This window comes from Rhineura floridana, chromosome 5 (assembly GCF_030035675.1).
Source record: "Rhineura floridana isolate rRhiFlo1 chromosome 5, rRhiFlo1.hap2, whole genome shotgun sequence".
Classification (NCBI taxonomy): domain Eukaryota; kingdom Metazoa; phylum Chordata; class Lepidosauria; order Squamata; family Rhineuridae; genus Rhineura; species Rhineura floridana.
Genome location: NC_084484.1, coordinates 187188704 through 187214807, shown reverse-complemented (window position 1 = coordinate 187214807; position 26104 = coordinate 187188704). Strand labels below are relative to the sequence as shown.

At 47.7% G+C, this 26104-nt stretch overlaps 1 protein-coding gene across 12 annotated transcripts in view; it reads right to left on the bottom strand.

Annotated features, from left to right (window-relative positions):
• Positions 1 to 26104, bottom strand: part of STIM1 (stromal interaction molecule 1) — a 160243-nt gene that overhangs the window by 22711 nt on the left and 111428 nt on the right. For all 12 annotated transcript variants that reach the window (XM_061629239.1, XM_061629237.1, XM_061629236.1 and 9 more), the window contains 3 exons: positions 25332 to 25443; positions 18614 to 18729; positions 3400 to 3577 (listed from right to left, as the gene is read on the bottom strand). In XM_061629239.1, coding sequence (XP_061485223.1) covers positions 3400 to 3577; positions 18614 to 18729; positions 25332 to 25443 — 406 coding nt within the window. The remainder of the gene's footprint in view (positions 1 to 3399; positions 3578 to 18613; positions 18730 to 25331; positions 25444 to 26104) is intronic.

The window sequence follows — 26104 nt, the reverse complement described above, 5'->3', positions numbered from 1 at the left end:
TGGGAAATCTAAAACTTAGTTGTGTATGATTTTAAAGTAGGAGGGTTTTGCTTATGTTTTATTGTAATTTTATTTATAATATTTTAGTTGTGAGACTCTTTGAGAGGACCTATGGTCTTGAGAAGCAGCCATGAAAATCGAATAAATGAAGACCAGGCAGTCATTACAAAAGGCAGAGATAGTTTAGCCAGCTCCTGACTGAAGAGAATTCTGACCCCTCCTCTCCGCCCCCCGCCCCCAAGAGACGTCTGTCAGCGTGACACTGAAGTTATACAAAAGCCACTGGGAAGTGATTTGTTCCTCAGAACTGGCTGCCTTTCAGACTCCCGGCAAAGGCAGCTTTTGTTTCTTTTCTCCTTATGTCAGCAGCAAAGCACACTGTCTGCCCCTGTGGCCCCGGCACCTGCCTAGTGAGGTGGCAAAGGGGCTCCTCTGCCCCATTCCCAGGGGGCCGTGTCAGTGCAGCCGCAAATCCTTCTGGAAGGAGGTGCAGGACGTCTGCAAGAGGTTCTCTGCACTCCACCTGCAGCTGATGTCATGTTCACACAAATAGTTACTTCAATTCACTAAATCGGGCAGGGGACCTCCAGTCTATGGGCCAAACTTGGCCCGCCAGGCTTCCACCTTTGTCCCACAACGCCCATTTTTGGGAAGCCACACCCACCTGCCCTACACCTGATGTCATGTACAATGTCAGCTGACTAGCAGGGGTTGAATTCTGCCCAGCAGGGAACAGGCATGCACAGCCAAAGAAAGCCTTTAAAACATGGGCTCCAAGAAGTGCTTTGCCAGCCCTATGGCTGACACTGAGCATAGGGCTAGCCATGCCCCTCGTGCCAGGTGGCTGCCAGATGCTTGGGAACAGGCCGAAAGGGTTATTGGTAGGCAGGCAGGGCAACCCACCTGCCAGACAACATGTTGCACCCCAGATGCAGGGAGAGTTAGATCAGGGAGAGGAGTCAAATGAAGACAAGGTTCCTTGGGGTGTTGGAGGAAGGGAGGCAAGCAGGGAGGGTTCTAGCAGCCCGCAGACTCCCCTCGAGACAGTTCCAGCCCCGCCTGGACCGTTGAGAAGTGACCCTTCGCTTGCGCCAACCACCCCCGTGCAGGAATCCCCATCAGGCACGTCAAGCGCTTCCCCGCCAATCAGCATCCCACTTTCAGAGCCCGCGCTGTCACCTAGAGAAGCCCCGCTGCCGGATAGGCCATCTGAGGCTCGCCCCCCTCGTGGAGGCGAGAGAAGAGAGACTTTCAGAGGGTGGAACTCTGTCGGAGCCGTCATCTACGCGCGAAGACCTTCCCTACTTAAACATGCCGCAGTCTGCTTAGGTAGAATAGTTAGGGTAAGTAGAGAGTCAGGGTAGACAGGTATATGAAGCACTCCACTTTGGATGTAAGCATCACGTTACTAAAACGAGAAACAGACTTCACCTTGTCTCAGTCTGGTTCCTCCATCTCTGAGTGGGACACAAGGAATGCCATAATGACATCATGTGATTTCTGGTTGGGCAGCCCCACCCACATGTCAAATGTGGCCTACAAAGCCAATCCCAATAAGGATCTGGCCCATGGGGCCAAAAATGGTTCCCCACCCCTGCACTAAATCATTAAGACATGGAAGCAGCTCACTGGGAATGGGGTGAATATACTCCAGTCTGGGGTTGAGAATTGTTTGAGAGCACCTTGTACCAGTTTTTCATACAGAACTGTCTATGTAGCCCCTGGCCCAGACAGCTCAGGAAGTAAAGGCCTCTCTACTCCTTCTGGGGGAGTCCACATTCGCCAGGGGGTGGGAGGAGAGTCTTACTTTCTGTTCAGGGAGTAATTCTTCCAGAGTTTGGAAAGAGGAGCACCTTGCATCTCACATATTGCTTATGAACAGTCATGTGTTGGAAAGAAAGTATGTGGGGCAACAGAACTGCTTTGCGTTGCCTAAACCTGCTAAATTAGCACTCTGTATTTTGAATGCAAGAGCTGAGCTTTTGCTGAGTTTAGAGAGAAGTGGCCTGGTGGCCGTGAGGACGCCATGCGCCATGAGGAAATGCAGAACGCTAAGGACAAGGAACACAAGGGTGAGCTGGAGAGGGAGGGAGGGAGCCCTCAGCATGGCTTGCCTGCCTGCGCACACATGTCCAGACTCTCAGGGAAGAGGGGGAAACTGAGAGGCTCCCAGGGATCTGCATGCACAGGGCCGAGAGGCAAAACAGCCCAACCAAACAAGGGAAGTGCCTCGCCTCCAGAGACGCAGCTGTCCTGCAAATGCAGTCTGGGGCAGGGCCTTCCACACCAGAATGGCTTCCCAGGGTCCCAAGTGACTCGCTTCCAAGCCTCCTCTCCCTCTTAGCTGGGGATGAAGCAAATCAGCGTGAGTCACCCCAGATAACTGGAGGGGGAGGAAGGGAGGAAGCAGGTGGCTTCATGCCCACGAGTCTCTCTCGGGCGTCCTCTGAAATGAAAAAGGGATTCCAGCTTGTTCTGACGGAGTGGGGGTGGAGAAGAGCTACTGTATTCCTGGGGTACAACAGAAAGTAAGGGACCTCAAGGCCAGTGCGGGGCCTGCCGGTGGGAGATTCTGGGGTTGAATCCTGCACATCTGGGATACAAGCTGGCCTCTTCCAGGCTCACTTAGTACACAGTCCTGGGTTCCGAGCTAAAAAGACTCCTTGCACTTTGCAGGCTGCAAATGGGAGACACACACAGAGTTGTGTGAACACCCCAGGCCTACCACTGCACATGACTGTGTTAAGAAAACGGATGTTAGCTTGCTTGAATCTGCATGGATTATTCAGGTTGCACAGATTATCCTGTCTATTCACCAAGGGCAGGCCAAGAAGCAACAGATTTAGCCTAGAGGGAAGTAAGGCTTAAATTCAATGCTAGAAGAAAGGTCCTAGCTATAAGACCAATTCAGCAACAGAATAAGCTGCCTAGAGAAGGTGTGAAATTTCCACTGCCGTTCTGCTGTCTCCATCCTTGGAAGGTTTCAAGTTCTGAGAGGCACCAGTTAACCTGCATGAACACCTGGATGTTGAAAGCAAGGCTGTGTGAATTCACAGGGAGCTCATCTCCTCCACACAAAGCACTAGATGCCCACCCTCGATCCATGCTGGTCTCTACACTGAAGATGTGGGGAACTGGGATATCAGCACAGAGGCACCACCCACACAGCAGGCGGGAAAATGTCCAGACAGGCACAACATGCTTGCTTTGCAGGGGGCTGCAGTCAGCACCTCTTGCTCATGAGAGCCACACCAGAAGCACAAGCTGCTCTCATACCACAGTACTCAGGAAGATCTCAGCGACGTTCATCAGCCTGCCGGAGAGAGCGAGGCCACAGCCGACACCATGCATGGCATCGTAGAACCTCCCTGCGGAAGCAAAGGGGCAGGAATGGCTCACCTTTCCTGGAGGTCGTGAAGACTCTGCTCAGCTCTGTGGAGACCTTCCAGGTCCTTCATCATCTTCTTCATGTGCTCTTTTGAGTAGCGGTTCTGGATGTAAGCGAACCAGCAGCCGCCCACACCAATCACAATGGACACCACCAGCATGAAGTCTTTCAAGTGGTTATGACGGGTCACTGAGGAAACAGAAGCCACACAACAGCAGAAGTTTTAAACAAGGAAACACACCTACCTGTTTTCCTTCCTTTTCTTTGCTTGCTTTGGTTAGATATAGAGACTTAATGCTGTGTTGGTTTCAGGCCAGGAGAGCTCCAAAGTACGCGACGGTAACAGACCTCAGTAGCCAACATTCAGTGCAAACTTCTGAATTACGCAGAATTCCTTGCTTAAGGCAGAATCCTGTAAACTAGCATAATTGTCGCCAGTGCACGTTGCTCTAATAGAGAACAGCAGCGCTACGCCTAGTTTTAGATCAGCTGTGGGGAATCACTGGCCCTCCAGATGCTGAACTACGTCTCCCATCAGCCGCAGCAAGAATGGCCGATGGCCATGGATGATGGGAACGGTAACATCTGGGGGGCCAAAGCTTCCCCACACCTGTTTTAGATTCTAACAGCGGCAATGTTAGTCTGTACCAGCAAAAAGCCAAACCCCTGTATACCTGAGGGAACAGGCAGGAGACCCCAAACACTAATGTCGAAAGTCACCAGTTCCCCTTTGAAGGTGACACAGCACTTTTGCTTTGCTCGGACTCTTCCGAGTTACTCTAGTCTTGCTCGTGGGAAAGAAGCGGATCTTCTTACACAGCTCTGCAGAGGTAGCAGCAACATTGTCCTGAAGTGCCACCCCAGAACATCTTTCCTCACCTGTCTGGAGACACAGGTAGCCTCAACGGCAAGAAGCACCTTTGGTCACCTTCTGCTAATATACCAGCTGCAAGTCTATCTGGACAGAGACAGCCATGTGACAGTTATCCATGCTCTGGGAATCTTCTGATTAGAATGCTGCAGCGTGCTTCCTGTGGGGCTGGCACTGAAAATGGTCTAGAAAGTTCAGCTGATGCAAAACAAGGCAGTAAGATTATTAACTGGGACTGGCCAATATGATCACATGACGGCAATGGGTTGTCCTCTGCACTGGCACCCAGTTCATTTCTGGGCCTGATTCGAAGTGCAGCTCTTTACCTTTAAAGCTCTACATGACGGGTCCAAGTTACCTGAAGGGCTGTCACACACCCATTTTATTGACTGATTGATTGATTGATTGTACTTATATACCGCCCCAAAGTCGAAGCTCTCTGGGCGGTTTACAGTAACTAAAAACATTAAAACAAATATACAAATTTAAAAACACATCTTTGAAAAACAATTTAAACATTTAAAAATTTAAAACACATGCTAAAATGCCTGGGAGAAGAGGAAACTGGCACCGAAAAGATAACAGTGTTGGCGCCACGCGTACCTCGTCAGGGAGATCATTCCATAATTTCGGGGCCACCGCTGAGAAGGCCCTCTCCCTTGTTGCCAGCCTCTCAGCTTCCCTTATTAGATTTATATCCCACCCCCTCCCAGTAGAAATACCTCTGCCAGGTCCTAAAATTACCTTCAGAGGCCCTTCTCTTGGTGATCCCACCAAATTAGGTGAGGTGAGTGGCCACTAGCGAGAGGGCCTTTTCAGTGGTGGTGCCCCAGTTGTGGAATGCCCTCCCCAGAGAGGCTTGCTTGGTGCATACATTGTGGTCTTTTCGGCACCAAGTGAAGACCATTTTATTTCCTCAGGTTTCAACTTTGGGTGCTTTTTTTATTTGCATCATTGTTGTTCTAATGGTTTTAAGAAGTCTATGTTCTTTCCTGTGGATGAAGAGGCTGACTTAGTGTTTTGCAGGGGTTCCTTCTAATGCCTGTAATCTTGACCCTTGCCCTCCTGGTTACTTATAATCGAGCCAGACAGGATCTAGAAGGCCTCCTTCTGGGAGGGAGTGGTCCCAGCCACCTTAAAAAGATGGTTGTGCATCTATGCCTTAAAAAATCCTCTCTGGATCCTAAAGATGATTAACAATCACCACCCACTCTCAAACATCCCCTTTTAGGGGAAAGTTCTTAAGAAGATGGTGAAGGAAGGTGGTGAAGCTGTCTTTAAAGATGACCTGGAAGCTTCAGTTAGTGGAAAACTCGTCTGCTAGAATTTTGATGGGTACAGCCGGAATTGTTCATATTATGCCTATTCTGAAAGATCTACAGTGGCTATCTATTTGCTTCCAAGCCTAATCTGAGGTGTTGCTGCTAACTTTTAGAGCCCTATCCTGGCATTGTGTGAAACAGACCTCCTGATAGGATGGTATCTGCAGGAAGCCCTCCTCTGCATAGCGCAGTGATTGATTGGGTATATAAGGGATGAGACAATCTCTTAAGTATCCTGGTCCCAAATGGTATAGAACTTTGTACACCAGTTCCAACATCTTGAACATAGCCCAGTAGCTATGTGGCAACCAGTGCAATTCTTTAAACAGAGGCATAATATGATAGCAATATTCTGTCCCAGTGAGAGTTGAGCTACTGAATTTTGCAGCAGCTGCAGCTTACAGAACAGTCTTAAGGGCAGCCCCACATAGAGCACATTGCTGTAATCCTAGTTGGAGGTAACCAGTGGATGGACAACATTGATCAGGCTATCCCAGTCCAGATATGGCTGAAGCTGGTAAAAGACTCTCTTAGCCACTGAGGTCACCTGGGCCTCTACCGACAGGGATGGATCCAGGAGCACCCCCAGACTGTGAACTGCTTCTTCAAGGGGAAGATGAACCCATCCAAAGCAAGCAAGTGACCAATTATCTGGACTTAGGAACTGGCCACCCATGGAGAACTGGTGAGGATTCAGAGTCAGTTTGTTGGCCATCACCCAGCCCACCACCAAGTCCTGGCACCAGTCTACGGCTTTCACAGCCTCTCCTGAGTAAGTTACACCTTCTCTCCCTTGCATGGTTGGGCCTTTTCTTCTCGACCACCTGAAAATGCCAAGTGTTAATCATACGAAGCATAGCACACAGCAGGCCTTTACTTCACTGGGTGTCCTGGTATGAGTTAGGACAGTCTTATGGTCTCCTCTGTCCTCTTTGCAGCTAGCAGAGTAAATTGGAAGGTCTGTTGTAGAAACTGGTGATGTGAAGAAACTCTTCACTTCACCTAAAATTCCTAGGAGGCAGTTATGTAACTCATCTGAGGGAGGGAGGGGGGAGGGAGGGGGGAGGGAGGGGGAGAGAGGGGGGGGCTCACCCTGGAAACACAGACTTTCCAAAGAGGTTGGAGCAATCAAACTACAACTGAATCTGGAGATTAGAATGGCAGGGATCCAAAGCTTCATGAAGGGGCTACAAAGAAGAACGGACCTGTCCTGAGAAGGATTTGGGTTTTGGCGTTTTGAAAGACGTGCCTACTGTTACCTTATTAAAAGCTAGAGGAGAAAGCCTCCCACTCTCTCTAGGTCAGCCAGGACAGCCACAGTTTCCATCCTAATGCCCTTGTGTCAACTTCCCTTGACGGGAGACAAGGCAAGCATGAGGAGCTGTGAGTGACCTGGTAAGGGGACATCGCCATTTGGCACGGACACTTTCAGTGGTTGGAGATGAGCCCACCAAGGTTACTCCTGTGCCCAATTCATGACACCTTCCCTTTCACTTTGTTTTGCCAGGACCAAAGTAGACATGATGGTTAACTGTGTGAATGCAATTAGCCTGTATGGTTTTTGATAGGCAAGCAGCAGCCAAGAGGAAGCCTAATCAGCCTCAGGACCATGTTTTGTGGAGAAGAGGCGTTTAGCCCTTTCCCTGCCGTGGTCACAACAAAAATCGCTTTTCCAAACCTGCTATTTGCATTACAAGTGAAGTTCCTGTTGGTGCTGAAGAAGTTTTCCTTCATACTGGCAAGCAGCAGCTTTGGAGACGGGATTTCTGTCTGGCCCGTGGCAGGGGGAGAAAGAGTTTGCTCTGCATGCGTATGCCTTGCATGGCTCAATAGCAACAGCCTCCAGCTCTGCTGGATTCATGAAACCAGAAGGCCCAGAGAAAGAGGCAGAAAAACAAGGCACTCCGTACCATCTTTACTGGGCTTTCCATGGCAGCCATATTATGGAATATAGACTGAGAAACTACACACTGTGAATTAGACAACTGCAGCACACCCAATGTGCCACTATATGGCCCTGCTGAGTGCACCTGAGCCACTGCATCTCAGCCAATGAGAGATTTAACCAGCCAAGCTTGTCTTTTCTACTGCTAAATCAGATGCAGATCAGATAACTGCAAGGACTGAGTGTCCGGCACAGTGGATCTGAATGTAGGCAAATAAGCACATACAGCCCACAGCCCTTGTGTTTTCTTTGTGGAGACCACAGATTTTGTTTTGCTTTTAATGAAGTGTCTTTGTCTATTGCTTGTGCCCACAAATTAATCCATAATTCTTCTATATCCATATATAATTCTTCTAGAGGAGAGCGAAAGGATATCAATAAATATAAATCTCTCTCAGACACCCTACCCCCAATTAAGGAGTTTAATAGGGAAAACTCCCTGCTGACCCCCATTCTTTCATCCTAAATTTCCTTTGGAGGTACTCCAGTTATAAAAGGGCTGAAACCCCTCCCCTCATGGCATCACATCCTTTCAGGAAAGAAGTGTGTTCTCCTGAGTCACTGCAGCTTAGCATCGCTTGCCCAGTTTTACAGAACAAGGAAGTGGCCCCCTTAAAGTCGTCAAGGGGGTATGTCTTTGAATGCATCTCATGAGAAGAAGCCAAGCAAAAGCCATTTGGTGTCCACCAATGCAAGGGAAGGAGGTTGGATCCAAAAAGCTAAGCGTCTGATAACAAAATGAGGTGGAAAAGGCCCCATCGTGTCCCATGGACCGCCACAAACTGATGCAGGATGGGACTGCTCTGAAGCGTCTTGGCCTCTAGCTGGCAAGAGGAACTGGTAATTTTTTCTCTTCCCCCCCCCCCGTCTTTATTTATTGGGGGAGTGAAGAGAGGTTATTACAGTCTATAGGCTGTAGCTACACGTGAGCTTGATTCTTTATTTCAGTAAGCTTACTGAAAACTCAGTAAAAGAACACTGTTAACAAAGAACATTTTAGAGGTCTAGAAAGCCAAAAGTGCATCTTCCAAAGCGCTGCAATAGTGATCAATACTCTTTCTGGTTACTTTGCCTGCAGCATAAGATGTTGGTCACATCTTCCCCAACCTCAACCCCAACCTGCCTTGCAGGACAAAAAATGCATGTGAAAATCTTTGCTCCGTCGCACACTGCGCTGAAGAGGCCTGCCTGGAATATATGGAAACGCCAGAGCTGAAACTCTGACACACTCAGGTTTCCCAGAGGCATTAGCCTTCAATTTAGCCAAAACTTCTAGAAGAACATGGGCAACTATCAGCCCCATCAACCTGTTAACACACACACACACACACACCCCAATTAAACTGTGATGCACAATGGGTTCCAGACTTTACAGTAAAAAGTGTGAGGCATCTCCCTGACCTGTTCTTGTACTGCTTGCTGGATTTCTCATGGAAGTTTCCATTATGCCTTTGCGAAACTGGATCCAGTCCCCAAGGACTGCATCGCAAATACCTTCTGAGAACAGCACGGAGGAGGAGGAGGAATGACGGAGATGGAACCAGGAATACCATACAGAGGATCTGGGGGATACTAAGAAGAGCACAGGCACTTGGCTCTTACTTTATCTGGGGGGTCTTTGGCATTGTAGCCCCTTTTAGGGGGTGGGCTGTTCCACTGTCTTCCTCATGTATCGTGTTCTTTACTTTTTTTATCTGAGTTAGTTTCATATTGGTTTTAATCTTCTTTTACTGCACATCTCTTTGGGTTCGTTTGAACAAAAGCCACTAATACATTTAATAAATAAATAAATAAATAAAAGAGGGAAACAAGCAAAGGCAAGGGCGCCCACTCACTTGGCCCACCACAGAGCCACCTCCAACAATGCGGGTGGCATTCATCGGCTGCTGTGGACAGGTGACCATCACAGGAGCCGAGGAAGGGGACGAGGGTGAAGCAGGGAAGCAGAGAAGGCTTAGGAAACGCAGGGGCTGCTGGGAAGACATGGCTCTGCACACAGCTCCAGCCAGAGAAGGGGGCCTGCCCTGGCTTGCTGGGTGTTCTGGCCTCTCCCTGCCCCCTTCCTTTCTTCCAATGGAGACGTGCGATAGTAGCTGTAGTAGCTCACAGGCACACCAGCTGCTCTGCAATGCAGAAGGCCCCAGGATCACCTTGGCATCTCTAGGGAGGCTGGGAAAAGCTCCCTGCAGAGTTGCTGCCCATCAGTGTAGACAACACTGAGTGTGAAGGACTCCGTATAAGGCCACCTGCTTCTTCTGTTCCTAAGCGGCAGGGCTCTTGGCCTACCTGATACCTGCTGGCTCTTCCCACAGGCTGTAGTCAGGTGGCAGCAGCAGAGGCAGCAGCCCCATGTAGAGAAGCACACGAGGAGGAGGAGGAGGAGGAGGAAGGGCACTTCCTGTCCTCTTCAGCCACACAGGCACTAGATCTAGTTTTTAGGCAGGCTGTGGTGTCCGGATTCTTGCACCCCTGACAGCAATCAACATCCATTCCCACAATTAGCAATGCCAGAATAAATATATAGGAGGACTCAGAGACACCACCAAGATGAAAAACAGACATTGCCACCGTGCCAGGACACAAGAATTCAGTGAAAAGAAGTTAAAAAGGGTTTTTTAGTGCATTCAAGGTTATTCTGTAAAGGCAAAGGAAGCTCCAAGGGCCTTATCTGTAAGGGAATGGACCTAACCCTGCTCCTAATGATGTGGAGAGAAACACTCTGGTCAAATTCCATTTCCTACCGAGTGCCCAACTCCATGCCTTCTTGTGTTCATGAGACACAGAGGGAATTGTGAAGAGCAATTCCTGGCTGAGTAGAGAGAATGAAATAAGATTTGGTGTGGGGGCTGGGCAGGGAGATGACAGACGTTCCATTTGGTATCCAGGGCACAAACTGTAGGGCTGGAAGGGCCTGTGGGACCCAACCATTTCAATTCAGATATTGCCACCCACTCACCTGCCTAATCCCAGATCATCGTGTGCCGTAAGCAGGAAGGAACAGGGCATCACACCAGAGACCTGATGACTCAGACAAGCGTACCAACCCAGACACAGCAGGAAGCAACCACAGAGGATCCAAGCCAGCAACTGGAAGGCCCATGCAAGGCCTCAGTTTTTCTGCCCTGTGTTGTCACTGAGCCATCCGAATAAGAGTTTGCCTTCCTAAAACATGTCAGTTAAAAGGTATCTCACATAAAAACACCATCGTAAGAGTAAACAAACAGCAATCCTCAGCAAGCCAGCCGAGAGTATTTCCATTCTGCACGTGAGCAGGGAGCAGATTTCTCCCTCTGTGCTGCTGACACAGCCAAGTGGAGGGCAGCAGAGACCCAAGCCTCCACTCAGGCCAGCCTACCCTTCACTGAGGTCCTGTCACTCACCACCTACTGAAAATATGATTAAGCCTGGGAGACCATGAGGCCTTCAGCAAAATGTGCTATTGTAATCTAGGACAAAATAAATATATATCTTGTTTTGTGGATTCTCCAAATTTGCTCTTGGTGGCTTCTCTCCACAAAGTATTCAGCTCTAGTGACTGCAGAGCCATTTGAGAACCAAACCTCCCCAAGCCTGGGTAGCCCAGGGGCTGCCATTACATTCCTTTGGCCACTGCAGAAACAAGGACGCAGGCACACTTCACCTGATGTGCCATCTTTCAAAAGCAATTTCTGAACCGTTGCCTGGTATCAGTGATGGATTGGATGGGAGCGAACAAGCTGAAATTAAATCCTGACAAGACAGAGGTGCTCCTTGTCAGTCAAAGGGCGGATCAGGGAATAGGGATCCAACTTGTGCTGGACGGGGTTACACTCCCCCTGAAATCACAGGTTCGCAGTTTGGGAGTTCTCCTGGACTCGGCCTTGAACCTGGAGGCACAGGTCTCGGCTGTGGCAAGGAGTGCCTTTGCTCAACTAAGATTGGTACGCCAACTGCGCCCGTTCCTTGACCTGTCAGACTTGACTACGGTGACACATGCCTTAGTTACATCCCAATTGGACTACTGTAATGCGCTCTATGTAGGGCTGCCCTTGAAGACTGCTCGGAAACTTAAACTGGTACAAAGAGCTGCAGCCAGGATGTTAACTGGAGCTGGGCTCAGAGAACATACAACCCCGCTGTTGTACCAGCTCCACTGGCTTCCAATCTGTTTCCGAGCACAATTCAAAGTGCTGGTTTTAACCTATAAAGCCCTATACGGCTTAGGTCCAGGCTATCTGTTAGATCGTGTCTCCCTCTATGACCCTGTCCGAGTTTTGAGATCATCTGGTGAGGCCCTGCTCAATATTCCATCTTTCTCACAAGCTTGCTTTGTAAAAACACAGAATAGGGCCTTTTCAGTGGCTGCCCCTAGATTGTGGAATTCCCTCCCTAGCGATGTTCGACTGGCTGCCTCACTTTCATCCTTTCGTGCCCAGGTTAAGACTATTTTATTCAGACGGGCTTTTAACTAATATTGTCTTTTTTTAACTTTTACTGATTTAATCTATTTTTAATTGTTTTAAACTGTATATTGCTTGTTTTTAATTGATTATGGTTTTTATTTGTAAGCCGCCCTGACTTCCTTGGAAATAGGGCGGGGTATAAATATTTTAAATAAAATAAATAAATAAATTCTGACACAAAGGCTCTGGATCTGCTCTTTCCCCCTCCTTGGCATATTTTTGCCAGGAAACAATGGACCTGTTTTCCTTTGGGTTCTTGAGCTTCTGGCACAAGGCAGAGCACTTCCGAAACTACAAAGGGGGGAGGAGGGCAGCAGTGGAAGCAACTCCAGCCTGCCTTTCTCCATTTCTTGACAAGTCCCACTACAATCAGATTAGCATGCTTCTACACAGCCACCATATTTCCCAGGTTTCTGAAGGGATCCAAGCAGCTAACACTGTTGCAAGACAGCAAAAAGAAAAAGAAAAAAAGAGGCCAGTGACCACACACCTGCTTTGCATGCACAAAGGCTTGCCCAGGTTTGATCTCCAACGTTTCCAGTTTTAAAAAAATGGTGCAATAGGAATGAGAGAGCTCTCCATCCAAGCCCTTAAAAAACTATTTCATTTATAAAAATATTTATAGACCATCCTCTCATATAAAATATGAAGGCAGTGTACAACAAAATATACAAGTACAATAAATCAAAACAACAGAAATGCCTATCAGCATAAAAAAGAAGTCTTGAAGAGACGCCTGAAGCTGACCAGTCGGAGTCAAGAGTTCGGGTCTAGAAGGAGAAGTGGTCTGACTCTGCTGAAAGCCGTCCCATATGCTGGCTGACCTTCTAAGACCGATACTTGCAGGGAGAGGCTGCTCAGGTCGGTGGCAGAGCACGTAGTTTGCATGCAGAAGGTCCCAGGCGGAGTCTCAACACCAGGAGGCGCCTCCAGTTAAGACAGCAGGCCTGGGAGAGACCCTTCTCTGCTGCTGCCAGTCAGAGGAGGCCATACTGGGCTACATGGCCCAGTGGTCCAGCTCAGGAGACAGCACCTTCGTGTGTTTTACCACTTCCCCCGCCTCCAGTTCAGTCATTTAATCCTCTCTCTGGGGCTTTTCAAATCCCTTTTGTGTGCTTAGAATCCTGTTAGCCAAGTAATTTTCCATCGGGGCTGCTTGGCCCAGCCAGCAGGCACGACATGCCTTTGCACAGGGACAACTATGAATGAATGTGGCCACACTTGGGCTCGGGTGTTTCATCTCCAAATCACACACTGCCAGAAGGCCTTCGCCAAAGTGTCCAAGGCACACCTGGATTGACTACCTGAAAGTCCAGGCCTGTTTCTCTCCCCCTCCCCCCGCAATTCTAGAGGCTGAAAAAGAATTCCAAGTTAGTCATCCCTTCTCATTTTGTGCCTCCAACCTGTGCTTGGCGTGTGGGCTACCTCTGGGGCCAGGAAGTTGCTATGGCTGCTTTTATTGCTGAGATTTGCTTCAAGGCAGCGAGACCACAACACGCATTACACAAAACTCAGCTCCGGCATACTGTATTTGAAAATGCCTTTTTCTTTCCCTAAACGCCTGCCTGGCTGGTGACGTTTTGATCTCGCACACGTTTCATCGCCAATGTCTGGTTCCAAAGAGTGAGTCGTCTTGGCACCTGCTCCCCAACTCCTCTCCTGAAAAGGGCGTGTAGCACCTGCTGAGCGAGTCAAAGGTCCCTGGCAAAATGGTTCTTGGGAAGCAGGACTGAGCTATGGATGTAGCCAGACGCTCTAGGAACAGTTTCTTCCACTGTTCACTTCACAGACACCAGGAAAGGATTGTGAGACCCATCGACATCAGTTCCTCTGTTTTGCTTTTCCTGGTATGGCTTGCCATTGAGGCCACAGCACAGTGGTTTGCATGCAGGAGGTCCCAAGTTCAGGCCCCAATTTTATTTATTTATTTATTATTTTACTTGTATCCCGCCCTTCCTCCCAGCAGGAGCCCAGGGCAGCAAACAAAAGCACTAAAAACACTTAAAACAACATAAAAACAGACCTTAAAATACATTAAAACAAAACAACTTTAAAAACATTTTTTTAAAAGCTTTAAAAACATCTTAAATAAAAAGGGTTAAAAACATATTGTTTAGGGGGGGAAAGGTTTTTAAAAAAACATATTAGACAGCAATTCCAACACAGCCGCAGACTGGGATAGGCCTCCACTTGAAAGGCTTGTTGAAAGAGGCAAGTCCAATGGCATCTCCAGGGAGGGCTGGGACAGAACCCTGCCTGAAATCCCAGGGAACTGCTGCCAATCACTGTAGACAATACTAAGGTAGATGGACCAAGGTTTTGACTCAGCATAAGGCAGCTTATCTTCCTGTGGTTTTGAATTCATGCTTAGCTCAGATCTCTGGGTGGCCTTGAGCAAGTCAAGTGCTACAAGCAGTAATACCACCATTGTGAAATGCCGGGGCACAGACCAAGAGCTCTCCCTTCCTGAATTTTTTCCAGTTCTGGCTGGCCAGCTTCAAAGGAAAGCAAGACCATTCTCTTTTTTCACGCTTCTGCAGAAGAATTCTCTCAAGGTTTCTTCCACCCACATGCACCCCTCGAAACAATGATGTGCACCAGATATCCTTGGCAGAATGTCTCTTGCATTCTTACGCACAATTCGTGCTAATTCAGAAAAGGAGCAGGCTTTTCTTGGGAGGCAAAGGCCTCAGGAGATCCAACAGCACAAAGCACGGAATGAGAGCAGAGTTTCTCAAATGGTGGGCTGGGGACCCCCATTCGCCTGCCCCTCGCTTGTGCCTTTTGGTTAGACAGATACTAGAGGAGGTGCTGAAACAAAAATTAAAAGCGTTTGCAAAAATATTTTGAGAGGGATGTGGGAGGAGGGGAAGGAGAGGGAAATATAAATATAAAATTATCTTCTCTACGTACAGCCTTGGGATCAGCAAATTCTGCCCCAAAAGGGAAGCCTGAGTCACATTACCTCCAGAGCCAATGTCTGTAATGATGGAGGCAAGCTGAACTATGGAACTCCTTGCCACAAGAAAACTGTGGCAAAGAATTTAGCAGTATCAGGAAAAGAATTAGATATCAGTAGACAATGATGTCAGCAGCTGCCAGCTGATTATGCCAAACTCAGCCTTCACCCACCATCATTTTGTGACTGAGACCACCCCTGCGTTGCAATTTTGTGATTGGTGGGCCTCAGTAATTGTCAGCTCTTTCAAGTGAGCTTGGGGGTGGAGGATAGAACATTCGAGGACCCCTGGACTAGAGAACACACCAAGGGCCTCCTAAACTCTACCCAAGTTTTCCAGCAAGCTCTGGACAGAGGGGCGAATGGGGCCGGTGTGATGGAGACACAGGCAAAGTCCCCCTTTATTATTATTTTTTAACCTATCCTCCTGCATGGCCGGCGATGCACTTGCTGCCTTTGTTCCCTTCCTCAGTCACCTGCATTTTGCCCCACAGAGCTGTGCTTGCTGGGAGAAGCCAAAGCTCCAGCTCTATGGTGACGGGGTCACATACAACAAATGCCAGCAACAAACAAACACTGGGATGCCCTTGGAGACCAAGCATCACCACACCAAAAGCATTTCAGAGCAAGCGAGGAGAAAGCAGGGAGGCTCAGCCTGCTTCAGTATTTCCCTGGGTTCGCCTTCCGCCTCGTGCCCTTCAGAACAAGGTTTCCTGTGTTTTTGCTGCCATTTCCAGAGCATGCTCAGGCCCAGGCTGGGATACGATTACCTCAGCACCTCTCCACAGATCTGGCACCTTTCTGCAGATCTTCAGGCAAGGCATGTGTGTTTATTCTAGTGCACCAACAGTGCAGCTGAGGGGACCCTTCCATGTGGCAGATCAAACTTCCTACCACAGTTTCCCTTTCACCATCAGGCCACCAGGCACTTTCCCAGCTCCTGCCACAACACTAAAAAATCACAATGCTGGCAGAAGCCCAAAGGAAATTTCTGCAGCCCCTTCCTGACTTACTTCAGAGCTTGGCCCTGTTTCTTACCCCACCCATGGAGCAGCAGCAGCAGCAGGGAGGCACCTTTGGAGACAAATCCAAGAGCGGCCAACGCACGGCTTGCAGGCCACAAGTATCTTCTCCCTGCCCAGCCGCTGTCTATCTTGTGAACACTTGCTAGAACCCACATGGGTAGAAGAACAAGCATCACACTGCGAAGGTACACAAATGACACTGCAAAAGAACCAGCTGTGTGCATTGGAGCTTTATGTACACAGCGCTCATGCACCTTTCTTCTGGTTGCAGAGTCCTTCTGTACATGCCACTGCCAAAGTACATCCATCCTTGGGACAGAATTCAAAGTGGAAGGGGTGGGGAACGACCCTGCACTCCGGCTTGCTTGGGTTGATTGCCTAATGTTCACTTGAGGGTGCTTAAACCATTTTAAAAGGCTGTCTTTTCTAGATGTAGAGAGAACCTTGTCCCGACACATCTGTTTGCAGTACAGCCCATCCAAACAGCCACTTTCCTTCAGAAGTCATAGCAGGACAACAGCTAGGAGCTGCTTGGACAGAGGCAGAAGTCTAACACATCTCCCATTATTTCCCAGTTCAGTATTTTAATTGGCTGAGCGCCCAATAACTTCTTATAGGATGCCACATCAGCCATCAAACCAGCACTTCCCTACCATAATCCACTTGACCATTATTTCTCTCACCTTCCCTTGCTCAGAAGACTGAACTACCACAATTTGTCTGATTCTCAAAACCTTCCTTGAGTATGATGCGGGCTTCACTGATAGCACCCGGCTGCCAGTCCCCTCAGCTCCCACTGGAGGAAATATTCCCACCCAGTCGGCTGGCTCTTGCAACCTATTCTCCCCTTCCTTAGTTATTGCTTCGGCCTTAAGTTAGGCTGACCCAATGAGAATTTGAGGCTGCACATCATTTCAGCAATGACTGTGAGCACTGGCAGAGCTATGCAAACAATAAAAGCCTTGGATCTTTTGCAGGCAGCAAAGAGGTTTACAAATATTGCTAATGGGACTTGGCTGATGCTGTTGCTCAGCTCAATACTAGGCACAGGTAACCAAAACACAACTCAGCAGGCTGCAAATATTTAGAGTGGCCAGTATATCTGAGCCTGATACTTGATTAATCAGCTCTTACTGATTCAGGCAAATGGTTTCTTAACAGCCAAGTACCTTTTAAGGATACCTCCACTCAGGTTCTTCCCAAAAGGACCCATCTGACATAAGGATGAAATAATGGGTCAAAGAGCAAAGAACCAAGACTCCTATCACCACTGTTTCCAGAAGCTTCCTGAGAAGAACCACAGCTGACTGGCATTCTGGAGAGTTCCACATATGTAATATAAAAGTAACAATGGAAGACCCTTTCCACCCTGGCCCAACTTAGAATGGATGCAGATAAACCATTTCTTTGCAAAGCACATTGAATATGCATGATCCCCCCCCCACCAAGCAGAAGTAATCACTGAAGGGTGCTCTGAACTCTCCCTTCACCCTCTCAGCATTGCTGTTCAAGAAAATGCTCGCTGCCCTCAGCCATGGGAGAAATCTGTTCAGAAAAGTCACCTATTTAGCCAGCCAGGTTTAAAGGAAGAAGAGTCGAAAGATCCCAGAAAATCATCAGTTGGACACCTGACACTAAACCAGTGAGAGCTCTTCATTCATCAGTGTCTGCCAACTAAAAGGAGAAACCAGGTTTACATTCCTGGGTTACATCCATTGCAGCCACTTGAAATCCCACAAGGGAAAACAGCACTTAAGAATGATAAATAAATCATTCACTTTGCTCTTCAACCACCTCTTTCCTCAAAGTACTTGCAAGCCTTTATACACAACAGAAATTTGGTCAGCTTAGATTTATTCCCATTTCAGAAGTAGCAAAAGCCAAGCACCAGAAGCTGAAAGAGTGCCGTATCAGTGACCCAAACACCTCTCTGGGGCAAACAGCAGGGCCACTTCCTCCCTACTCAACTCCAAGTCACTGCTGGCAACCAAATATGCCCCACCCCCAGCTTCTCATCTTGCCAATTCAAGCCCAGAGAAGTCTTTAAGACAGCAAGACCACACAAAAGGCTCCTGAAAACCATCCTTGCAAATTAATCAACGTGTCTTCTAGCTGAGTGTGGATATTTTGGTTATAGTTTTTTCTTTTTTAATGGTCAAGTAAAGTCACACTTATTTGGATTTTTCCTTACCCTGTCTCAAGGTGCCAGGATGGACCAAAAAAAGCCAAAACAGCAAATACATTCTATCAAAAATTATCTAAAAACAGGATTGATGTGTGCACGCACATTGCCAAGCCCTGGCTTAATCCTTGCCATAAAAAACCCAATCTAAAGCCGCTCTGGCAAATCTTCAAGAGCAGGGGGTTTCTCAACCAGCTGCAGCATGAACACAGTGTTCTCCGCAGTTAGAAACTGAAAAGCCCTGACCACACGTAAGAATTGGCCTCTGAGGGTCCTTTCAACTCTTCTGGCTTTATGCCAAGCCATTCTGGGCTTTGTAAATCAAGTGCAGTTCTTGCCTTGTACCTGGAACGCTACAAGGAGCTAGTGCAGATTCTGAAGCACAAGCAGAAGAGCCCTGGAGGTATATCCCATACATACATAGTCAGCTGACACAGTTCATCCATACAGAGTCATGTGCCTAAACTAATGCCACTCACAAAGAGGCGGCCCAAAGAGGACCGTGTCCAAGGCCTTGAGCTGCAATTTCTGCCTATGGCTCCTGTCGGACATCTTCAGGACAGTTCCTGTCATGGTGGCGTTGGTGATTGCCAACCTGTGAGAAAGACAGAGAGAGAGAGAGATGTAGCACCAGGTGATCATATCTCAAGGGCACAGAACAAAACAACAGCTTGGCCAGATGGCTTTCCTAGGCAGGCTCTGCAAGGACACTCTGCCTACAGACAGGAAGGAGATTAACAGGCAGCTTCTTTGTTATTTACAAGAATATTTTGAACCAGCTATTTTCATTTCATAAAACAGGAAACTTTCCTCTGTTGGGATATCCTCTTTACTTTGCAGACAGAGTTCCCCCAAATCCAGGAAGCTGACCTTTAGCCCCCATAAGAACATAAGAACATAAGAAGAGCCTGCTGGATCAGGCCAGTGGCCCATCTAGTCCAGCATCCTGTTCTCACAGTGGCCAACCAGGTGCCTGGGGGAAGCCCACAACCAGGACCCGAGTGCAAGAACACTCTCCCCTCCTGAGGCTTCCAGCAACTGGTTTTCAGAAGCATGCTGCCTCTGACTAGGGTGGCACAGCACAGCCATCACAGCTAGTAGCCATTGATAGCCCTGTCCTCCATGAATTTGTCTAATCTTCTTTTAAAGCCATCCAAGCTGGTGGCCATTACTGCATCTTGTGGGAGCAAATTCCATAGTTGAACTATGCGCTGAGTAAAGAAGTACTTCCTTTTGTCTGTCCTGAATCTTCCAACATTCAGCTTCTTTGAATGTCCACGAGTTCTAGTATTATGAGAGAGGGAGAAGAACTTTTCTCTATCCACTTTCTCAATCCCATGCATAATTTTATACACTTCTATCATGTCTCCACAAAGATGTAGGAATGAGAAGATGGGCAGATGGAACAGAAATTTTAAACCTGACAGTTCAGACTATGGACAAGAAGTCTAGCTGAAAACCATGGGAAGAGGTCACAGCCCAGCAGTGAAGGATCTGGCTTTGCATTCAGAAGATCCCAGGTTTGTTTATTTTTCTCAGAATATCTCTATGCCACCCTTCATCATGCTGAAACCAGGCTGGTTCACAACAATAAAATGCATATACATAACAAAATGCCAGTTAAAAAAACCATTCCATCAATTTCCACAGTGCACGAGACACTTGATCAGGAATGGTTATGACAGTGTTGTCCAACCCAACAAAAATGGATGTTTCAGGTATACTGGATTCCACGGCACCTTTATAGGAAGAGACTGGTTAGCTGAGATAGCAGTTGATGTAACGCTGAAAATGGCTCTCTGAGGCATATGATATCGGCATGTCCTGTGGGGTTTTCTTTCTGGCTGAAAATTACTACTTGTATCAACTTTGTTTTGTAGAAATCCTTGATGTTTCCAGATGTTCACGAACTCTTAAATTATATTCCCTATCAGATGGACAACAAAAGTGGCTTCTACAAGCCCTTACGGTGGCCAAGAGACCTATACTGCAAGTTTGGAAGGACAAGCATCTATCACCCAGTGATCTGAAGATCTCTCTGCCCTTTCTATGTTTGAATGCATGGCTTATAATTGATTTTGTTTAGATACCTGTTTGGACTGCCTATGTCAATTTATACATTCAAATTAGTTTGATGGAATACTCTTATTGTTAATGGTAACTGGCAATGGTTTTGTTGTTGTTTAATTATTATTATCTTTTATTATTTTTCTTTCTTTTGTTCTGCTATAATCGCAAAAAAAATTGGGGGAAAATTAAAACAACGGTGTCCGAATCAGGATGGTGACGTGTGACTTTATCCTCAAAGTGCCTTTCAAACTTTTCACAGCAAGTCTTCTAGGACTCCAACTCCCATTTCCCAAGGCTGAGTCAACAGCACCCACACCCCTTGGAATAGCTCTACTGGATGGCTACTTGAGAATGCAACAGAGGTGGGAAAGTGCCATCTCTTTCCCGCCTTCACCACTACACAGCAGATGCAATCACATGATCAAACTTGTGCTCATTCATAGTTGAGTTCAGGGCTGTGGAGTCGGTACGTCAAACCTTCGACTCCAGCTCCTCTATTTTTCTACTGTCTGACTCCAACTCCTTCATAAATGGCAAATGTATATTGATTTATGTTAAAATACTAATATTGAAATATTAATTTTATTTTGAAGCTGGAGTTGGTACATTTCTACCAACTCCGACTCAAAATTGCTTCCAACTCCGACTCCACGACTCCAACTCTGACTCCACAGCCCTGGTTGAGTTTCCCACCATTTGTGCTGTAGCCATCACCCAAGCAACTCCCCAGAAAACCAAGGAGCAGCACAGGCGTCACCAATTCACAGGGAGCCACCATGTGAACAGCCCATCACATCTCACCATTCCACAGCAAGAGCAGAGCCTCTACAGGGTTGCCAGTTCTGTCCACTGGAAAATCCCCTAAAGCATTCAGGAACCCACCCTTCTGGTTTAATAAGTCTCCAGAGGCAGACAATCTGCATAGGTCCCCCGCTCCTGCCGGGGAAAACCACTGCCAAACCTCGCCAGGAAATGGCCTGACCCTGACAATAGGGTCGGTGTTCTGCTGCAGCTGTTTGCCATTTGCCCACCACTCTGCCGTGCCTCCTCTCTGTGTATAAAGGGGAGGAGTTGCCTGAGGCAGTGTGTCATCACCATGGAGTTTGTTTGGAATCTATTCCCTTCCAACAGAAATCATCGCCCTACTCTGCAAGTGCTGAAGAGAGATGGGCAAACCAACAGGCTGTTGTGACTGAAAGCCTGGCCCTTGTCAGGGTGAAAGTTTGATACTGGAATAGTTTTTGGTTTCTTGGGTGAGAGACGAGGGAAGTGTCATTGCCTACTATGTTGGAAAAAGCTCTTTCTATACCCCCAGGGTGAGAGCCTGGTGGGGATAGTTTCTGCCCCCTTGAGTGACAGACAAAGGGGAGTGAATGTTTTAGAGAGTGCATTCCTGTTTATTTGTATGTATTTAGATTTGAGTGGTTTGCACAGAGTGGATATGTGAGTGTTGTTTTTAGGATGTGAGACTGAATTTACGCAAGTGCTTGCAGAGCGCGATTTGAGTAGGGATGGGTGAGAATTTTCATTTTCGTTGTTCACGCTCTGGTAACTTCAAGATTGGATTACTGTAATGCGCTCTACGTAGGGCTGCCCTTGAAGACAGTTCGGAAGCTTCAGCTGGTGCAGAACGCGGCTGCCAGACTATTGACGAGGACCAGTCGGTCTTCGCATATAACACCTATTCTGGCGCGTCTGCACTGGCTCCCTATTTGCTTCCGGGCGAGATTCAAGGTGCTGGTTTTGACCTATAAAGCCTTACACGGCGTGGGACCTCAATACCTTGTGGAACGCCTCTCTCGCTATGAACCTACCCATTCACTTCGTTCAGAATCTAAGGCCCTCCTCCGGGTACCAGCTCATCGGGAAGCCCGGAGGGTGGTTACTAGATCTAGGGCCTTTTCTGTGGTGGCCCCTGAGTTGTGGACCAGCCTCCCCGAAGAGGTACGCCTGGCGCCTACACTTCTATCTTTCCGGCGCCAGGTAAAGACCTTTTTATGCTCCCAGGCATTTTAATCTTTTAATTTTCTTAATCTTTCTACTTTTAACATGTATCCTTCTTAATTTGTGTTGTATTTCGTTTTTGTTGTGCTTTCTGTTGTTTGTTTGTACATGTTTTTGTGATTTTTTACTATGATATATTGTATTTTATCTTGTTTGTTCACCGCCCTGAGAGCTATTCTGCTAAGGGCGGTATATAAATTGAAATAATAAATAAATAAATTTATCAGATCCGCGCTTTCCAAAACAACGGGAGGACTGAAGCAGAGCCAGCCCTCACAAGTCACACTTCTCTGAATTCCGCAGTGCAGTTCGCCAACCAATGTCTACAAAAATGCACCTGTCGGGGGAACGTCTGCATGGAAGGAAACGTATGAAGGGGGAAAGTGGGAAGATGCATGACATGATGAGAAAGGGCTGACACACCGTGGAGCCACTCGTCCTACCTCCCTACAGAAACACGTCTATTAGGGGGAATCTGCACTAAAACGCTGGAGGATTTCCAAGAGGATTTTTCTTTTTTTAAAAAAAGATTGCAAACTGCTGCAGAAACGCAGAGAGCTGAATTCAGGGAAAACGAGGAGCCGAGAGAACGGACACTGACCTTTCCACCTCTAGATCTGAGGTGTGTTAAAATAGGAAGCTGGAGAGCATTGGTGTAGGACATCTGTATGTTTGGTATGTCTGATGAAGGTGAGTGCTGATCCTGGAGTAAACTGAACGATGTCTCCTCCCAACTGCAGCTGAAATTCTGTTGGCACCTTTAATTGTTTTGCTATTTTGTTCAGCCTACTATGTTTGCTATGATTTTTCTTGTATTTTTTGTAGTTCATTTTTATATGCAATGTTTATACAAAATATTAATTTCAAAAAAGGTTCAGTTACAAACTGTACTTTATAGATTGTATAGTTTTTGTTGTTGTTATATTTGCTGTTTAAGATGTTTAACTTATGTTGTATACCACTTAAGAGTTTCATTTAAATGTAAATGTTATATAAACTGTCTAAATAAATAAAATAAACAAGCAAACCTGGAATCTGTGGAAGGGGTACAAGGGGAGACAGCCCTGTATCCCCTTTCCTTATCTGGCCAGCCCCACCTTCCACGCCATATCTCCCTCTATAGGGACAGGCATGTTAAACCACCCCCCTCCACTCACATTGGCCTACCCAACAACAGCCACTGCTTACACGTATACAGTCTGTGTTTTACACTTGTAACACAGCTGCAGTATCTCTCAACATTCCTTCCCAGGAGAAGCCAAGCACCAGAATCCCCTTCCTGCCATGCCCTGCCTCTCACCTGGGGTAAACCGACTCTATCCTCACATTCCTTCATTTACTTGAGTTATATCCCACCCTTCCTTCCAGCAGGAGCCCCGGGCGGCAAACAAAAGCACTAAAAACACTTTAAAACATCGTAAAAGCAGACTTTAAAGTATATTAAAACAAAACATTTTAAAGAACATATTTTAAAAAAAGGTTTAAAAACATATGCAAGAGCAGTTCCAACACAGACGCAGACTGGGATAAGGTCTCTACTTAGTGCAAAAGGCTCACTGAACAGCCTCCCTATGGGTTCCCCCACCTCCCGTTCAAGGATATCCCACACCGGCTCCCAAACAACCAGCCCCCATCTGAAACCCCTCAGCTCTCACCCAGGGGTATCTCCTCCAGTACAGTTGGGCCCCACTCATATGGCAGGTTATGTCCCAGACCCCCGCCGAATAGCGAAACCCGCCAAAAAGCGGAACTCCGTCAATAAAATGACGCCTGACACCCGAAAAACGCCATAAAAACAGAACAAGCATCGTATGGGTGGGGCCTTACTCTAATTTTAGCCGCCGTATTAGCAGAACGCTGAAAAGCGGGCCGCCGAAAAGCAGGGACCTCCAGTACAATAAAGCCCCTCTGAATATCTCCGGTTAACAGGAAGGATGGCTAGGGAGGCACTGCTGGGACCCTGGAGAGCCACTGCCAGCCAGTCAAAGTCCACAGGACTGGGCTAGATGGACCAGTGGGCATGACTGAGCACAGGACGGCTTCCTATCACCTGCCAAGGTAAAGGGGCAGCTGGAATCCTTCAAAAGCCACCCAGATATCTTCTCTCTCTCTCTCTCTCTCTCTCTCTCTCTCTCCCTATCTATGTTTTAAGTGGGCTGTGAGCAGCCTCTGCCAACCTTATGCCTTCCAGATGTTTTGGACTACAACGGCTCCCATCAACCTCCAACAGTACAGCCATGCTGGTCGGAGCTGATGAGAGCTGTTGTAGTCCAAACATCTGGAGGGCACCAGGCTGGGGAAGACTGTCCTCAAATATCAAGGCTCTCTAGATATAACTTGCAGTCCAGGCATGCTCATCTCCATGCAGCAGGAGACAAGCCCCAGAATGTGCTTCCATGCCACTATGGACTGCAGTCTGCACTCTTCAGTGCCAGTGCTACTACTGGAGGGGTGGGGACTGCGCATACTCCCTGCAGAAGGACAGCGGTAGATGTGCAAGGGGTCAGCTCTGGAGCAGGGAAGGACAGCAGATGGGAAGCGGACAAGGTAGTCAAACGGACAGTGCTAGTGCGGTGGGGCTCCCTCTTCCTCAGGAGGAGCTTGAAGCTAAACACTCTGCAATTTCACATCAAGCTTAACTGCAACTGATAAAGCTTAGTTTCTAGATGCCAAAAGGCAGCAGCTCACTCGGAACCCCTTTCTCCTTCCCACCACGTAAATATGGAGGTAGTACATCACATCCCACACCAAAACATCCCACTGGGAAAAAAGAGGGGAAAACTCCAAGTGGGGAACAAGAAGGGAACAAGAGCAGCCCGGGGGGAGATGCTGGCTGACAGGCTGCTCAAAAGGTTCTCTGTGAAGGCCTCAAAAGTCTCCCAGTAAAACCGGAAGGGAAGCAGTCCTTGGCCAACCACAGGGAAGTTCGGAGGCCAGGCTCCATCTGTACAGTGACCACTGTGGCAAGAGGCTGGCATGCCAACGCTACCCACTGAAGCAGGTTTGAAACTGACTTTTATCAAGAAACTAAGGACCTCTAAGCAGTCTCGGCACTCTCGCAGAACTCAGTCCTAGGGAAGCCACGAGGCCAAAACCAGTTTCCATCTGGGCATCTGAACTGACCTTGGCATGGCATGCCCAGTGAGCTGCAGCTTCCTGAAGGTCTCTTCATACTGTGGCAGCTCTACGTAGGTGATCAGCCACTGCACGACCTCATCAACAGTCCAGTTGTATACTGCAAAAAAAGTGGGGAGAGTCAATTAAGGGGCTGAACCAATCGACAGCCTGTCTTAAAGCTTCGCAGCCTCCAAAAGTGAAGTTTATCCATGTCTTCCCTTCAGCCTCTAGTAACCAATAAGGACACAAGCCCAGAAATGCCCCTTGCGCAACCAACTAGCGTCAGTTCAGGTCTCCTGACCTCTCATCTCTTATCTTGTCACTGTCTGGCTCATCCAACAAGTGTTATTAGGTTTGGTGCCATAGGAGCCCTCAGACTCCTCCTCTCTCTCATCTTCTGTGCCCACAGGAAGAAGGAGAGAGGCAGAGGCACAGACGTTATTTTGGGAAATCCTAGAATAATTTGGCAAAGGCTGAGCTCAAAAGCAAACCCTATGAGGCTGAAGGAACTGGGACCAGAATTTTTTAAAATAATGTATTTGAAAGGATATCAGACAGAGGGGCAGGGGAACAATTTCCAACCCTAGGTGTTGAGGGCAAAGCAAAAAGCAATGGCAAGTTTTAAATTGTGGAAAAGTAAATCCAGGCAAAGTATCAGGCGGGGCTTCCTCAGTCGAAGGGCTGCAATAAGCTGCCTAACAGAATATGGAGAAACCGACTGGTTCCCCATGGGAAAAGGTATGCGACGGGTGTATTTTATCACCCTATTTGTTTAATCT